Consider the following 17,367-nt stretch of genomic DNA (forward strand, 5'->3'; position numbering starts at 1 on the left):
CCTTATAAATTACTTCTTCTTGTACCTACATGAAAACCTTTTGAAAATTACTTTGGAAAACTCATTTTTTCAGAAGAGAAACTAAACCCTGGCTCATGCACCTAAGCTTTTTATTTAGTAAGCAAAAGGTTAACTTTTTCCTTTTTCCTTTTTAAAAAATAAAAGTATCACATTTGATGTTCTCCATTCTGTCTCTGTGTACACATACGCACATTATGTTGGGTTCTGCAAACAGATTTTAGGTGGGAAGACGGGTGCTATAACTGATGGGTGTGGCACATGTAGTTCAGTGCTAGTCTGACTTCCAGATTGTCAATGTGCAGTAGAATCCATATCAGAAAACCAACACTTACTTTGGCTAACTAACTTTTCAAGGGAAGGAGGAGAAGGGAAAAAAATCTCCCCACACTTCCTACTTGCCCCTTTAAATCCTCTACTAGGAATTGAAGCCCATAGAATAACAGCTGGCTTGAACCTCACGGAATAACATCTGGTTATCTAAGTCTGATGAGTCCCTAAAGGAGAAAACTGTCTTGTAATAATCTGCCTTCTAGTGATCAGTGAAACTGAAAATCCTACCCAGGATATACAGTATACTGTGTAAAAAATATGAGAACCCACCTTCCAAAAAGAGGGGTAGGAGTCATATAAGGCTCATTACATGCAAACATGACATGATGGGGCATTCATATTTCTTTGCTCTGAGAGATTTAAGGAAATGGGCTGTATATGCATTCTGATTACATCTGTTCTGTAGCTTTGTTAATATAAATCTCCTTCCCTATGTGCCTGTAGGGAGGAAGTTTGGTATTTAAGTGAGGAGTTCTGTACTGGGGGGAAAATCAGTAGTTATTCAGTGAGAAATAGATACAGATGATAAGAGTTGCTGGAGGCCAGAAAACACCTGGGAGCCCAGCCCAAATAAATTTAGTTTAAGTAATTCCATATTTGAATTATCTGTATTATCTGTATGATAATAAAATAATCTTGAACAAATAATTCACTGCTACTGAATATCAGGAATAGTCATTATGATGTCTTCTAGACCAGGGATATCAAACTTGTGACCCATGGGCCAGATGCATCACACACTGGCCACGCCCACACCCATTTTAGGAAAAGGGAAAAAGCTGCAATACGTCATGTGATGACAACATGATGCTGCAGGTTTGATACCCCTGTTCTAGGCATTTGGAACAGTCAGGTCCAATCAATACAGCCCAAACCCAAAGGACTGTAAGTGATGTAGTCATAACAATCTGGAAAACTCCAAGTTGCTTATTTGTGATCTATTACATATTAGAAGTCAGATTTTTAGAATATAGCCTAAAGTTCCTAGCCACCTGGCTACTGGGCCATTTTGTTTCAGAATTTGGGAACTAAGTACATCTCATTACATCTGGGGAATACTAAGTTGTGGAAACTGTAGGTTATCTGAATTTACATGAAAGGAATGTTTCTCCAGTTCAATTCCTCAGTTAGAAAACAACTGGAAGAACGGGAAGAATAGCATATTATGAATAATAGAAAATTACAAACTGAGTAACTATTTTGTCTGCACTGCAGATGGCAAGGATATGAAGGTTTCGTAGCAGTTCACCATCTTCCAACATTTGGCTGTAGGGATTGGGAAGCTTTCAACACTACAGCTGGTTCTTACCTCATGTATTCAAGTGCAAAAGAACCCCTCTCCAAGGTGCTGAAGCTGAAATTTTTTTGACCTGAATGGAGATTCTTAAGTTTCCTGCTATAAGCAGAGAGCATGGACTTGAGAGGAATTGTTTTAATTAATCAGAGCTATAATGAAATTTGTTATACTTCAATTAATACAGCCAATATAAGAAAGAGATTATTCTGGTGCATCTCAGCTAGCCGAGTAGGAGGCTGTTGGAAATTAGATTTTAACAGATCCTTTCTGCTATTAAGTTGAATTGCATGACTGTACATTTGAGCTGGCGAAAGATATTTGTGAATTCAGAAACTTTGGTTTACATATTGAAGCCTGCCCCCATTATATTTATGAACATCATTCCTACCCTAAAATGCTGCCAATATAATTCTTAACATTAGGCAAATCTGAGCATTCATTGCTTCTGAAGTAGGACAGTGGGCTTCAGAAAAGGTATCCATCTGGCATCTATCTATTACTTAAAATATTTGGGCATACAAGTTTTTGCCAACTTCTTCCACCTCCTTGTCTAAGTATCATCTACTATATCATCTACTATCATCTATTATGGGAAGAGCACAGGAATCAGAGGTGGTATTCAGCAGGCTCTGACCAGTTCTGGAGAACCAGTAGCGGAAATTTTGAGTAGTTCGGAGAATCGGCAAATACCACCTCAGACTGGAGATTTTACTGTATCCTTCCCCTGCCATGGCCACCACGCCATGCTCACAGAACCGGTAGTAAAAAAAATTGAATCCCACCACTAATAGGAATACAACATATTTATATATGTCAGTCAATTCCAGCAACACACTCATTGTCATGAAAAGAATTTTGATGTAGATCCTAGGAGAAGTTACTAGAGGTTTTTTAAAACATGAAACTCTGTAATATATGAAATTCATGAGACCACAAAGGTCCAACTGCTTTTTTGGTTTTTATGAGCAATTTCCAAATTTGAATCTCAGGGTTTCAAGGAAAAAACGTTCTGAGCCTTGCTGAGAAAATTCAAAATTCAGTTACTCCTTTATTACTGGCTATCCTAGATTGCATGACATATATTCCTTATTATAGAAGGGCTGTGTCTTTACAAAAAGTCTTGGATTTATTACAGCTCTTCCAGGTTTGTATTCTCCAGTTTTGCAGCATAGCTACAAGGAAAGAAAAGCCAATATTGTTTAAAAGTTTCTGTTTTAAGCTTTGGGAAATAATGCTTCTGAACTTTTTCACATGGAAAGCCCAGTACTTTTATATGGATTTATAATATCTCTGCAATAAACTCCAATCCTAGTTGACCCTAGCTTTCTTAGTTTATTTTCCCATGTTAGTTTGTGAATTATAAAGCTTCTGTTTGCTGCTAGTATGTATTATTCTATTCACAAAATATTATATGTAAATTGTTGATGGTCACATTTGTTATATGGATATATAGAGGTGGAATTATTTATTATTGGGATAATATTTACAGTATTGAAAGCAGTTCCTAATAAAATTAACAGAGTGATTTGCACCATCTCAGAGATGCTGTGTCAGAGCTTATTTGCATTCAAGCTTCATCTCAGATGAAATCTAACTACAGCTACAATGTCTGAGCTACCATAATTTAAGAATCGGAGTTATCCAGTCTGGATTCAATTTGACATTAATAAAAAGTAAAGCAAAGTGACAAAATTTAAGAATTCACTACAATACTTGCATTTACTTCAAACAATAGGTGGTGAAATTATGGAATGTCATATATGTGATGTGGGACATGTGTTGAAACACTAGGTGGAACAGGAATAAATGCACTGAGTAAGACAGATTGCTGTTTGCCTTGCAGTCTGCTTTGCCTATAACCCAAGGTTAGGCTGCCTGCCTTCATCTGCAATGGGGGATACTGTTATATTTTGTTCTATTTCTGGAAAGAAGTATACAGAAATTGGAAAAGGAATACATGGGCTTAAGTCCCCAATCCAGGATACAGCTTAGTGGGTAACTCTGGGCCAGTCACTTCCTATTAGCTGAAACTACTACATGAAGACATGATAGCAGGGATAAAATGCATAGAGAAGACCCCCTCTCCTCCCCCATTCCATTTCCCGTTCAATTAAAATGTCTTAGTATCAATAACCTTTTGAAGTGCTGGGTACCATCATTTGTCTCACTGGATCACCAAGTATCATGAAAGTCAGCATTGAAAACTGAATGAAAAAAATGAAGCTTAACTTTCAATCCTGAGAGATCCTATGCAGAATACCAATGTCTCATGAGATTTGGTGATCTTACTAATGTGAAATCTTGTTTGTCCTTTTTTAAAAACAGGTTATAAATTTCATTTTTTTATTCCTCAGATACCATCTAAATCAAGGGTCTATAAACTTGGCAAATTTAAGACTTGTGGACTTCAACTCCCAGAATTCCTGAGCTAACATGACTGGAGGAAGAATTCTGGGAGTTGAAGTCCACAAGTCTTAAAGCTGTCAAGTTTGAAGACCCCTAATCTAAAGCTATTGTGAATGTTCTGCCTCCTGCAGGTCCTATGTTGTCAACCTTTGTAGTACACCAACACAATTCTTTAATCAATATATATTTTACACCCGAGAAGTAATAGTCAAAGGTCTTTCCTTCTGTTATCTCAGCATCGTAACTGCTTCTTCTGTTAAGCCAAATGGTAAGCCATTTAGTTTACATTTAGTAATGTTTGATTCCATATTTTATTGTATGTTTACATCAGCATTATCAACAGATGCCTTGTAATGATTACTTGCTTTAAAATATCTATGGAGATCTCAGTCATCCAGGTCATGGTTGTCTCAAAGGTGCTTTTTCAAGAAGAAACCAGATTTTGTTTTTCTTTGAAGACATTTTGCTTCTCATCCCAGAAGCTTCTTCAGCTCTGCTTTAAAATAATTGATACATAATCCCTTGACAATATAAATGAGTGCAATATTATAAATGAATCTAGTACTTTCTGTATCTGTTGAAGTGGAATTACTGTCACTAAATGATGGATGTCATGTAACTGCATCACTTAGTGACTGTAATCCTGGCAGTCTTATTTGCCATTGCAACCTTACGACCATGTGGTCATTATGGAGGAAGAGGTAGGAATCCCAGGCAAGCAGATGATGTGGAGCACAGGCAGATGTGGGGGTGCAACAGGTGGCTGGGAGAATGGGGTGGGCAGATGCTGCAAAACCTGGATGGGTGAAAAAGTGGCTGCAAAGGGAATAACTTGAGAACTCCTGATGGCTTCCCCAACTGAAATTGTGTGTGGGAAGCTGGCAGAGAATGTAGGAAATCATGATCAAACAACCTTGGCTTACTGTTATAATTATGAGCTGGGCACCGAGTGCCCAGATCTTGATCACATGACTGCAGGGAGACTGAAAAGATCAGTATCCAGAGGACCAGTCATAAATCCACCTTGGTTTGTGCCATTGTAAATTTGAGCAGAAACTGAATGAGTAGTTGTAATCCGAGTGATACCTGTAGGGACACAGTCCAAAGCAACTTTTCATACTTATTCCAAATATTTTCAACAGCCAATGTGACTAGAGATAATGAAGCTGCAATCTACGTATAATCCTGGAAAATCTATGGAGCAAAAAGGAAAAGGCAAGCAAAATGGAACAGCAAGCGAATGATTGGGCACTTGCTCTTCTACCCAAGGTCTATCTTCATATTATTCCCATATAAAGTCACACAAATGTTTCCGTCTTGGGTTTTGTTTCTGGCTACTGATAAAAATAGTAAGAATGAACAAAAGAATGAGCTTTTTCTTAATAAAAAAGATTACACAGAGCAAATGATAGTTATAACTTCTCTGTCTCATAGATTGGTATACCATTATCCTCTTCCTTATTTTCCATTGCAAATGTTGAATTCTCCTCTGCTTCACCCAATCTCTTCAAGTTATAGTACTAAACTTTAGTTTATGCCAAATAAGTAAAATATTCCTGATAATTTGGAGCTGTGTTATCTGGACTTAAAAATCCAGAATATTACAAAATTGCAGCAAAGAATATCTTTTTGCTATCATTTAGTGGTATTCCAGATTTTTATGGGTAGATATAATAGCCCCATTAAATAAAATTGGGTATAGTAGGTGCTACCATGTTTCTTAGTCCAAAGTAAAAGGATCTATTCCTTTATGAGACCAGCTGGTGGCAAGCAGGCAAATGTTCTATTGGGAGAAAAAATTGGTCTGCAGATAACAAATATAATCACAATAATTATTTTTAAACCCATAGGAAAATTCTTGGTAACCAGCAGGTAGGAATTATGAGTCCTTTGTGAAGAATTAGTACTTAATTTAATTCATCTCCTTGCTCCTTCCATCTTTCTTTTTCCTTATGGGCTATATTTATTAAATTGTCAGCTTGAAGGCAGAAATATTGATTTTTAATGTTTGTATAGCACCTTTTTAATTAAGGAAGAGCAAGAGGATAATCTTTTTGATTTTTTTAAACAGTTTAAAAGGGGGAAAAATGACATTGGATGACTTTTTCAGGATTAAACTACATAATAGATGGATGCACAACCATCAGTATTTTTTAAGTTCACAAAATGGTGCAGGAATTTGTGATGCTCATTATGAGAGATGCCATAACCACATTCTACACTGAGAATTAGGAAGAAAAGAGTTGCAACATCAGACTGAATTATATCCCCATAATTCAAATAATACCAGAGGACATTTACATCCTGCACAACAAATGAATTGCAATGGTACATAAACAGTAGAATAAAACTATTAATAAAAAAGGTCCCAACTGTCCTGAAATTTCTCAAAGTGTTGATTAACCAGCTGTCGCATGATGGGCCTTCAGATGTGATCACCACAAAGGGTTAATAATGCACAGAACTAAAAATGTGGTCCCTTTCAATACCTTACAGCAGTTTCATCTTTTCCTAGGATCACACATAATCTAAGAAAAAGGCCTTGGGGTTTTAAGGTGATGCCACATTTGTGCTCCCACATGTTCCAGAACCCTTTGGGTGAGTGAAGCTGTAGTACTGCACAACCCAACTGGATAGCTATAAAGATTAACAAATGCATCCAGTAGAAATCTATATATGTTGAGTAATTGGAACATTGTGGAGTCCTTGGATCTCTGAACGTGGTTGTTTGCTTACATAGTTGTTTTATTACTTGACTAAGCAGCACTGATGTTGCCTATTTAGATAATGGAATGTCAGCAAGCAAACAACCATGCTTCAAGAGAATCAAGGACTCCAAACTTCAACCCTGAGCTATATATATATCATATTCCCAAAAGTAGCGATGTAAAGCCATGCTATCACACTAGAACAGCATAGCAGAGAGTCAAAGATACAATCAAAGGTTCTCAAGAGTCTTAAAATGCATAACGGCATGCAGACGAAGACTTAATTTGGAACTCTGTTTTCAAACAGGAAGTCTAACATGTTTCTGTGCCTAGAGCAGTGTGAATACTGTATAGTGTTGCTGTCAAATTTACTGCTGCCAGTAGATTCTCTTCAGTACGACCTTGCTTTATTGAAGTCTGACAAATTCTGAAAAGGTTGGATTCAACATGTTTTTCAAACAGAATCTGTTAAGATCTCTTTCAATAGAGATTTTAACCTTAAAATCATGTAAAGAAGCATTCTTAAGTTAATATTTTATTTATTTATATTTCATGTTTCTAGACTACTCATCTCCCTCAATGAGAGGCTCTTTATAACCTTCTTATTTGCTTTTTCTATTAGCTTATTATTATATTATCTTTTCTTAGCCTGTTTCTGTTCTCAGATTTCTGTTCTCAGAAATTGTTCTCAGATGCCAGGACTAGGTTTTTCTCAAGTTAAAATTATTATTCATTTTTTCCCTTTTCAAATTTATTAATCCCCAGACCAGCTGCACATTTGAACCACCACTTGTAATATAAAGTAAGCAAACGTAGAAATAAACAATTTCATCATTATGTATCTGCCCCATCTTCCTGAAGGGAATCTATTCAGCTTTTTTTTTATAACATATGCTCATTTTTCCCCTTTCCTTGCACCATAATGTTTCTGGAATTAAAAATACATTTTTAATCTGATGGAGAATGAAGCAGTATGAATCCAGATACAGTATAAAATGTATCCCTTTTTAGATTTGTAGCACACACACAAACATACATGTCACATATTAAATTACACCAAACTGTATGGGTCCTTGTTTGCAAAATCTATGAATTTGGCAATAGAACTTTCTGTAAGCTTTGAAGAAAGTGGTTTGTCTTTTCATTCAGAGTATTGAGCAAAAGTCAACCTTGTACATATTCCATTGGCACCATCAGCACATTTGTCAGGATTATATTGCTCCATTTGAGGGTTTTTAGATTTCTCTCTTGGAATAAGATCTTGATTGTGAACTTTAGGGAGCCAAAACAAAGCATGTGCCATTCAAAGACCTTTTGTGTCCAGTATTGGAAACAATAGCTTAGAGCACAGGGAAACGGGGTTTAGACATTTTTTCCATATTTATAATGTCAACACATTTTTTACCTTTTATGAAACATTTTGTTTTTTAGAAAAAAATTAGAAAAATCCTGGCTGAACTAGCAGGAAATAATTTTTCTGTATTTCATCCAACATTTTCTTCTTTAGAAAACAGGCTGTGTAGCTGAAGGTCAGCACTCCAGGCTACAGAATTGTGCTGATAGTCTCTTTAGGAACTCTTGTGCTAGGTAATGACTTCAAGTATTCCAGATGCTTCTTTGTATCCTCTTGATTATGCCGGACATAGTATACCACGTAGCTAATGACCAAGGTAAACCAGCTGAACATGGTAACAAACATGGCAACATCGGTGGTTTTCTGATGCATGTTGCAAAAGTTGATGCCTGAATCTAGGATGTGGAGCAGAGGCTTTCCAGCGTATTCCTCTTGCACAGATGTTTGGCAGGTGATCTCATTGACTGAATCAGGGTCCAGTTTCACTTCCCACAAGACTTCCTGCAAAGTACATTCACAATGCCAAGGGTTGTTGGATAAACGAATCATGGCGTTCAGGTTGACCAGGGCTTCCTTTGGGATTCTCTGTATGTGATTTCCAGAGAGATCCAGCAATCGCAGGCCATCAGCCACACCCTTAAATGCTGCTGAATCGATCTTCTCAATGGCATTTTTGGAGAGATCTATTTCTTGTAAGTGGGCAAGGTGCCTGAAAGTGCTGTTGGGAACTGCAGTGATCTTATTTGCATCCAGCTTCAAAAACATGGTATCTTTGGGAATATCTGTTGGAATCTCCTCCAAGTTGCTAGCACTACACAGAACGGCAGTTGCTCCTGAATAATTGGTGCATTGACACTGTTCAGGACAAGATGTACAACAACAGGAAGGGGTGCAAAAGAAGAGGCAGAACAGAGTTTGAGAACAAAGGAACAGCACAGGCCAAGATGTCTCAGTTGCCAGAAACATGCTGGTCATCCAATCAGTAATAGGGAATCCTGCATGGCTGCTAAGGCAAAGAAAATGAGTCTTTCCCCCCCCCTCCACACACTCCTTTGAATTAAGAGGGCCCACAAGAGTTTCTTCAGACTCTCGGTGGGTTGATTTGCACTGAGGTCAGGTGTGTCACAGCATCAATTCACTCTTCTCATTTTCCAGAGCACAGAAAGGTGGGGAAGTAATCTCTACAGGGACAGAAATATGAATACATTTTCATCTAATTCCAACACAAAAATTAAAATTACCACCTATGATCAAACCAATGTTGATGACTCAAATATCCATGACCGCAAATTTCCATAACAAAGCCCTGATAGGTAACTAATTCTCATTCTCTCTCTCTCTCTCTCTCTCTCTCTCTCCTCCCTCCCTCCCTCCCTCCCTCCCTCCCTCCCTCCCTCCAGACAGAAGCAATTGAAGATAAAACCCTTGAGGTCATTTCTCTCTCCCCTTTTCAATCATTCTCTTGTTCAAGTGATAGAGAATGTTAGTATTGATGTTGTAGCATTTTGAAAACATGTTTTTATCACTGTGAAGGAGCCCATTCTGCCTTATCCCATTCTAAAAAAAATGGAAATAATTCTCTCTCGGGATCTAAAAGAAGCAATGGAAACTAGGGAAGTTGCAGATCAGTGGTAAAAATAAAGTGAAGCTAGGCGTGGCAGTTATTTACAATGAACTCCATGGTTACTTCCACCAGGTTCTCACCACTTGCTGCTTGCTGCTTTTTTAAATCTCCTCTTTCTCCTTTTCCTTTCTGCTTTAAAGGAATGAGGGAGACATAATAAGCGTAGAGTTCCTTACTTGGGCTGCTGCATTAAATATGACACAAGTTATAAACAACTTCATTTATCTGCCATCTGGTGGTCATCCGGAACTTTGCAGCTTATATTAGGCATGGGAAATGAGGGGAGATTCACCTAAGTCTAAGTCTAATGTGTATGTGGAGGGGGGAGGGAATACCTTGGATGACTAAAGAGGTGACGAACCTTGCATACTTAAGAGAAATAACCACGGGGGCCCTGTACATTCCATCTGTTTCAGCTTCATCGGCCTAGGGGGAAGCCCAACATTTCAGACCTTTCAGCAGTCAATTGCCCATCTAAGGAGTTTGTTTGGGGTTCTATTATATTCTAAAGTTGCAAGACTAACTTTAACTGAATAACTGGGAGAGCATCATACTCCACCCATGAAATTGCACCAAAGTCTCTTCTCTTTGGAAAGAATTTTGTTTAAAAAAATATTTCATCAAAAGAGAAGTTTTCTGTATATTGCAACATAGTCCTTTTGTTTAGACCATATTCTGCAATCTATGGCAGCTGAACTAATAGCAATAGCGCTTAGACTTATATGCCACTTCACAGTGCTTTACAGCCCTCTCTAAGCGGTTTACAGAGTTATCATACTGCCCCCAACAATCTGGGTCCTCATTTTACCGATCTTGGAAGGATGGAAGGCTGAGTCAACCTTGAACTTATCAGGATCGAACTTCTGGAGTGAGCAGTGAGTTAACCTGCAGTACTGCGTTCTAACCACTGTGCCACCATGGCTCTAATAGCGCAATTGTCACAACTGCTAGGGAGAAAAAAAGCCTGTTCAGTTTGGATTCACTGTATTGGGGACAAAAGTTTGCACTTAGTAAGGTTAGGAGACTTTTACAGGGAAAAACCATTGAGTGGGGAGCGATAAACATTATAAAGAAACAGGAAGTTGCAGAATCCTGTTTTCATTTTCTGACCTTAAGATGAGGACAGGAATTCTGCTTGTCCCCGTTTTATATGCTTGCTGAGGGTGGAGACATTCAGAGCAAGGTAGAATAGTTTTTTAGCAAGGAAAAGAGAAGGATGAAAGAAGGTAAGAATCTGTTCTCTTCGTGACTTTTCTGCCCTAAACAAACTCATCAGAAACCCTTTATTTGCTTTCTTTCGTTCTTAGTACTAGGATTGTTTTGCTGTTACATTCTTTTGAAGTTTTCAGATCCTAGGAGGGAAATCTACCATCTGAATCCTTTTCTGTTGATGGCATAATTTTTACAGTTAAGAAAATTGGCAAATAAAATGGTGTACATGACTGAAAATAATTATTAAAAAACTGACTGTCATTATATGCCAAAGATGCAAGATTAATCAGCCTCATCACCTAGTTGCCTCCCAAAATCATAAAAAGGACCACAGAATTGTATATGTTCTGTGCCATTTTAACCCTAATGGCTTCTTCTGTAATGGATGCAGAAAATTTTGTAAAAGATCTTTAGTAAGCTGGCCACAGAACTGCAATCCCCAGAGTTCCCTGAGGAAATTGGCAAATTGAAAGATCATTTGAATTCTGTGATATAAATAGGCCTTTTGGGGGCTCAGCTACAGCCACTAATTTGGGTTTTGAAAATCTGGATTTTTGGGTCCTGCCTATATGCAGCCAGCTGTGGCTCTTAGGATCCTGCTGGTTGTAGTGACAGAGGAAATATCTCGCGTAGGAGGGAATCCTCTCTATCCCTCTAAGAATGCTTCTTTCTCCTTTTCAACCTTGTCATAACCTATTGCCTCAGATGAAGCTTCCAGCCCTCAGGCGAGCTGGGGAAGACAATGTAGGCAAGCAGATTTGCAAACCTTTGAAGCACTGTGACATGACAAGCAGCACATCTGCTGTCTTTCCCCAAACTATTAAAGGTACATGAGTCATAATGTTGAACATTGGCAACCCCTGCTCTAAGCATAACCGGCAAAGCTGCTAATCCTGATATGCTTCAGGATGTAAATATGACACTAAATTTAGCTGCAGTCTCCACCTATATCTTCCTCCCAGAGTTTCAACCATTATGTCAAAAACAAGAGCAGCACAGATGCTGGACACCTACCTAGTTACAGAGCAAAATACCCCACCCCCACCCCCCAAAATTGGATTCTTGGATTGAGCCTATTGAAAAAAAATCCATATAGTCAGCTTTAGCCACTTCATCATGCAAATATGCCAAATCTGCCCTATTACCACTGCCTTCTCTTCTCCCTTTTGGCCATGATACCTGAACTGAGGTCAGCTGACTCTCCTTTTACCTGAGGATCCCAAGTTTCTTCCTCATCCAAAGCTCAGGAGCTCTTGCTCTGCTTTCTCCTGCCACACCCTTGCCTGGATGTGGGTGCAGTTCAGAGCAGAAGCAGCAGCAGTGAAGACTTGCAGCCTGCACACAGCACTTGTTGCTGCCGTCCTCTTCCCATCAGTCGCACACAAAGCCATTCATGGCAAATGCTGACTGTAATTGGATCGCATCTGCTTGTCACTGCCACCCTAGCTGAGCATCCTGGAATTTTTAAAGGGGCCGCTCAGTGATAAAGGACGTATTAGCAGAGATAGGAAGCAACATAGTGGTCTATTGCTTGCTTGGGAGTTACACTTTACAGTATCATATGTGGAACACAGTAGCTGATATTCACTAGATCAGAAAATAGGCATTTGGTGTTGCTTTCCATTATTGCACAGATGCCAAAATGTAAAGCTTTGTATTTACTATTAGAAGTGCTTTTTGTTATGCCAGAGAGATATTGCTCCTACATTAACTCCAGGTCATAATATCTCCTTGAACTCTTTTTTTTTTTTAATCTTGAAGAGCAAGACTTCAGCATGTTCTTAAACTATTATGAACATCTTTATTATTGAAAGGAAAATTCATATTTTCACATTGCAATATATGTGTGCCAGTGATTTGCTATAGTTCACTATTAAGAGGTTCCTCATAAAATCATAGAATAAAAAGGCCCATTAAGTTCAGCCTGCTTAGTACAGGAGTTAAAAACCCCAGCAGCCAAACAACTAAATAGCTCATGGTTGTCAAACTTGCCATGTCACATTGCTGTCACATGACGTTTCATGATGTTTTTCCTCTTTGCGGAGCTGGGATGGGCGTGGCCTGTGCATGGTACATCCGCCAGTTTGACACTCCTGATCTAGCCTCTGCTTAACACAGCTGTTTCCAGGTAACAGATTCAGCTATCAAATTGCTCTGTCGGCAAGAAAGTTTTCCCTTACATTCAGACAGATTTATCTTCTTGTAACTTTAATCCATTCTTCCAAGACTCACTTTCTGAAATAGAGACATGTCTTGGCCATCTTGCATATGATATCCTTTAATAATTCGAAGACGGCTAGCCTATCCTTTTTAGTTATCTTTTCTCTAAACAAACCCAATGCCTTCAATTATTGGATTATTTCCCTATTTTATCCCTGTTGCCCTTCTCTGACCCTGCTTCAATTTCTACAGATCTTTAGTGCAATGGGTAGAACTGAACTCAGTACTTGAGATTGGGTATCCCAAAGCAAAATAAAGTGAACTGATTACTTCAGTTTTTAAAAATCATATTTCTGTTGATGCAATCTGTAATTTGCATTTGGCCTTTTTAAATAATTATATAGAAAAATTGTCTCATTCAGTGTGTAGTCAACTTTATACAATCACCTTGTTGCTGGACAAATTCTATTAATGGACCCCACATACTCCCAGTCATCTATCCTATCAAACAGTTCTGTAGTGAACTGGAGTATTGACTCTGCATGGACTAGAGCTGGGCAAAAGGAACAGTGACTCCTGACTGCTACATGCACTTTTAAATCATTGATTGTTAGCTGAAAATCTACTAAGGTTGTCTTGCCCTTGTTTCTTATAGGATCAAAACCACTAATGATTAGTCCAACAATTGGACTGCTGTTAATGGCTTTTGTGATTTTGCATGATGAGTAAACTTTTTTTAAAAAATTTTTTATTGGTTTTTAAAAACAAACATAAACAAACAAAACATAAAAACATCAAGCTATCTTCCATAGGTGTACATACAGTGTGCCGGTTGGTTTACAGATTGTTTTGTGCTTCCATTTCGTAGTCTTCAATTACAATTACATTGCATATAATCTCATATTTTCAATCAAAAATTAAATACCTTAGTATCATTATTAATCATTTGACTATACTTTTATTCATTCATGTTTTACAAGATAATCATAATTTACTTAGTTTATTTTATAACAGTTCATATTATCATCCCAAATCTATCCTAAAATCATTTTGTAGATATAATAAGAAAGTACATCTTTATATATTTATTATTTTCTAAAAGTCTACATATTTCATTACTGTATTTTATTGTCTAACCATTGATAGAAAAGATCCCAAATTTTATAAAATTGTTTATCCTCTTGTCCTCTAATTTCAAATGTCAATCTACTCATTTCAGCACATTCCAATATTTTCTTAATGATTTCTTCCTGTGATGGTATTTTCTCATTTTTCCAGTTTTTAGCAAATACAATCCTAGCCGCTATAATTCATCTCTTTTTTAAGTAGCATTTTAGTGAGGAATCGGTATTCTCTTCTCATCTCTCTCACTCTTCTGGGTATTTGTTTCAAGACCACAATCTCCTTGTCTTTATATTTCAATGTTTTCTCTTTTGCCACTTGCAATATTTGCGTTTTAATGGTTTTTTTTGTAAATCTAATGTGAACTTCTCTTGGTAAGCTATTTCTCATCGCATATCTTGTGAAAACTTGATAAACCTCATCTATTCCATCCATCATCTTCTCTTGAGTTATTTTCAAAGCTTCAGCCAGTATTTCTATCATTATCTCAGCTAAGTTTTGTCCTTTTTCTTCCTCTACGTTTTGGAATCTAAGATAGAATTCTGATCTATCCATCTCCCATCTCAACATACCACTTTTATCTTGTTAAACCACCATTAGTCTATTATCAATATCTCCAATCTTCTTGTCTCTTTGTTTATCTTCTTCTTCAATTTTTTGGAATCTCTCATCATACTTCAACATCATTTGTTGGATGTTCTCCACTTTTTCATCGGTTTTCCCTGTTCTTTGTTCAATGTTCTCTGTTCTTTGTTCAATGTTCTCTGTTCTTTGTTCAATGTTTTCTATTCTCTTTTCAATATCCTCTGATCTTGCTTGAATATTTTGAATTCCTTGCATAATCATCTGTAGAGTCACTTTTTCTTGTTCTTTTTCTTGCTTTAACATTGTCTGTATTGAACGTTGTCCTCCAGATGGTGGAGAGGAAGAAGTAGAAGTTGAAGAACCAGGAGCTGTAAATTTCCTACTCATTTTAAGCAATTCAAAATCTTCAGGTTCTTCTAAACCTTAATCCAATTGTGAAGTAACCAATTATAGTTCAAAATAAAAATAGTAGAAAAAAGAAGCACAATAATAATGATTAAACAAAAGAAAAAAAAGGGAGGACAAAATTTCTTCAGGTTCTTGTATACCTTAATCCAATCAGTAGTTAGATGAAGAAAAAGGCTTGAAAAAAAAAAAGAAAAAAAAAGGAAAAGGAAAAATTCTTCAGGTTCTTCAACACCTTAATCCAATTGAAAGGTCTCAAATAGAAAAGAGTGCATAAGAATAAACCAGAAAGGTAGATGAAAAAACAAAAATACCAGGAAAGGGGGAAAAAAGGCTATTCCCTTAAAAAAAACAAAAACATTAATACTAAAGCTTCCCCTTTAAAATAAAAAGCAAACGTAGAGATTGGACTTCCAAAGAAAAAAAGAAAAACAAAGACAATCTCCAACAAAGCCAAAAACCCAAATAGTTATTACAAGAAAAAAAAAGATAAAATGAAATACAATAAAGCTGGTGAGGAGGGATAGCACAACTTAGAAAAAGTAAAAAGAGCACACTGCACTTTGTTTAATTATCCAAGGCTCTTATTATAGCTCTCTTCTCCAAAAACTTATCACCTTTTCCCCCTAGGTTTCAACACCAGACTTCAGCTGTTGATAGAAACTCAGAAGAGCACCTGCAATAATACTCTCCCATGCTCTTCCCTCTATCTTATCAAACAGCAATGTCCTTGAAAAAGAGTCTCAGTTCTTTCTTTCTCAGCTTTGTCTGGTCACAGGGAAATAGAATATTTTCAAGCCTCTAGTTGGCAGTGTTACAAAGTTTCTTTGCTCTCACTTTCCCCCTCCTTTTCCAAGCAAGATATAATAAGAATTAATAATAATAATAAAAAATATATTTTAAAAAAAGAAATAACTAAAAGGGAGCCTCTAGCCTAAAATATTACAAAATCAAAAAGGAGAAAAAAATAGATGTAAAAGAAAAAACCAGTCCAGTTTCAAAATATAAGATCGTGTATAGAAAATCCAGAAATGAGAAAAAAAACATTACTTTGATATTCCTGTTTAAAATCGCCGCTTAATCACTTCTGTCAAAACTTTTACAGATTCTTTCCTTTCCTTAGGGTGTCCTTTCAGATCTTAGAATAAAGAAAAAGTTCTCACCAAACCGGCACACTCTCTTTTTCTGTTCTCTTCCGTTTCGGAGCTGTCCCAACTTCAGCAACTTTAAAGGCTGTCTCTTTGCCGCTGGCAAGAAGAGCTTCTCCTGGATCTACCAGGAACTTTGCGGTATCCCTGGGATCGACAGGATGCGCTCTTCACTTTTACCGTCTCTTCGGGACGGTTTAGATCCGATAGGACTGTCTAGGAGCAAAGATATCGGCAGCGATCTCAGACCTCCAAGATCGCATGCCATATCGTCGCGATGCCAGCTCCGCCCTCCGCATGATGAGTAAACTTAATGTGGTTTGCAAACCATAGTTTATGCTTTAACATGGGTGGAGCTTAAATTGTAATTTATCTAGTTAATCATGATTAAGGCATCGTGTCTTAGTATGTTGTGCAAACATAATACAAGAAAAAAAATCATGTGGATATGTTTGGAGAGTGATAAGGCTATTTCATGAGAATCAGTTTGATGTAGTAGTTAAAAGTTCCAGGCAAGAAACTTGGAAACTGAATTCTTGTCCCACCTTAGGCACCAAGCCAGCTGGGTCATTTTATCCTGGCCCCTCAGGAGGCAATGACAAACTATTTCCAAAAACTTGCCAAGAAAACAGCAAGGACTTGCCCAAGTTGTCTTCAGGAGTCTGCACTAATTTGAACACACACACACACACACACACACACACATGGCTATTCCATTGGAGTGGTAATATTTGTAGAGGATATGAAATGTTTGTATCCTGGAATTTACAAAACCCTAGAGCAGTGTGTGAGAGAGATGAGATCCTTGCTTGACAACACAATGTGGGTCTCATTTATTGACAGCTATTACTAAGCAATGTGGTTACATGACAACATGTTTTACAATTACTTTATTTAGTGACAAAAATTCCAGTCCTAACTGCTGTCAAAGACCCAGGATTACCTATATAATACAAATGGTGAATTGCTTAATCTTTCCCACTGCATTTTTTATG

General features: G+C 37.3%; 2 protein-coding genes across 4 annotated transcripts in view; one reads left to right on the forward strand and one right to left on the reverse strand.

Moving 5' to 3' along the window:
• Positions 1–8,782, forward strand: part of TSPEAR (thrombospondin type laminin G domain and EAR repeats) — a 42,141-nt gene extending 33,359 nt beyond the window's left edge. For both annotated transcript variants that reach the window (XM_026668805.2, XM_087964890.1), the window contains exon 12: positions 1,567–8,782. In XM_026668805.2, the coding sequence (XP_026524590.1) occupies positions 1,567–1,720 (154 nt within the window). In that variant the 3' untranslated portion in view covers positions 1,721–8,782. The remainder of the gene's footprint in view (positions 1–1,566) is intronic.
• LRRC3 (leucine rich repeat containing 3) lies at positions 7,751–12,378 on the reverse strand. Of its 2 annotated transcripts, none has more exons than XM_087964891.1 (3): positions 12,163–12,378; positions 9,786–9,872; positions 7,751–9,297 (listed from the first exon to the last, which is right to left on the reverse strand). In XM_087964891.1, the coding sequence occupies exon 3, from the start codon at positions 9,089–9,091 to the stop codon at positions 8,306–8,308; it is 786 nt and encodes a 261-aa protein (XP_087821017.1). In that variant the 5' UTR covers positions 9,092–9,297; positions 9,786–9,872; positions 12,163–12,378; the 3' UTR covers positions 7,751–8,305. The 2 variants fall into 2 exon arrangements, with proteins under 2 accessions (XP_087821017.1, XP_026523512.1); XM_026667727.2 differs by having other exon boundaries at positions 9,786–9,869; positions 12,163–12,369.
• Positions 12,379–17,367: the final 4,989 nt, after the last annotated feature.

Source organism: Notechis scutatus, chromosome 4 (genome assembly GCF_049901735.1).
Source record: "Notechis scutatus isolate UNSWTSFEM ecotype Mainland chromosome 4, rNotScu1.2, whole genome shotgun sequence".
NCBI lineage: Eukaryota > Metazoa > Chordata > Lepidosauria > Squamata > Elapidae > Notechis > Notechis scutatus.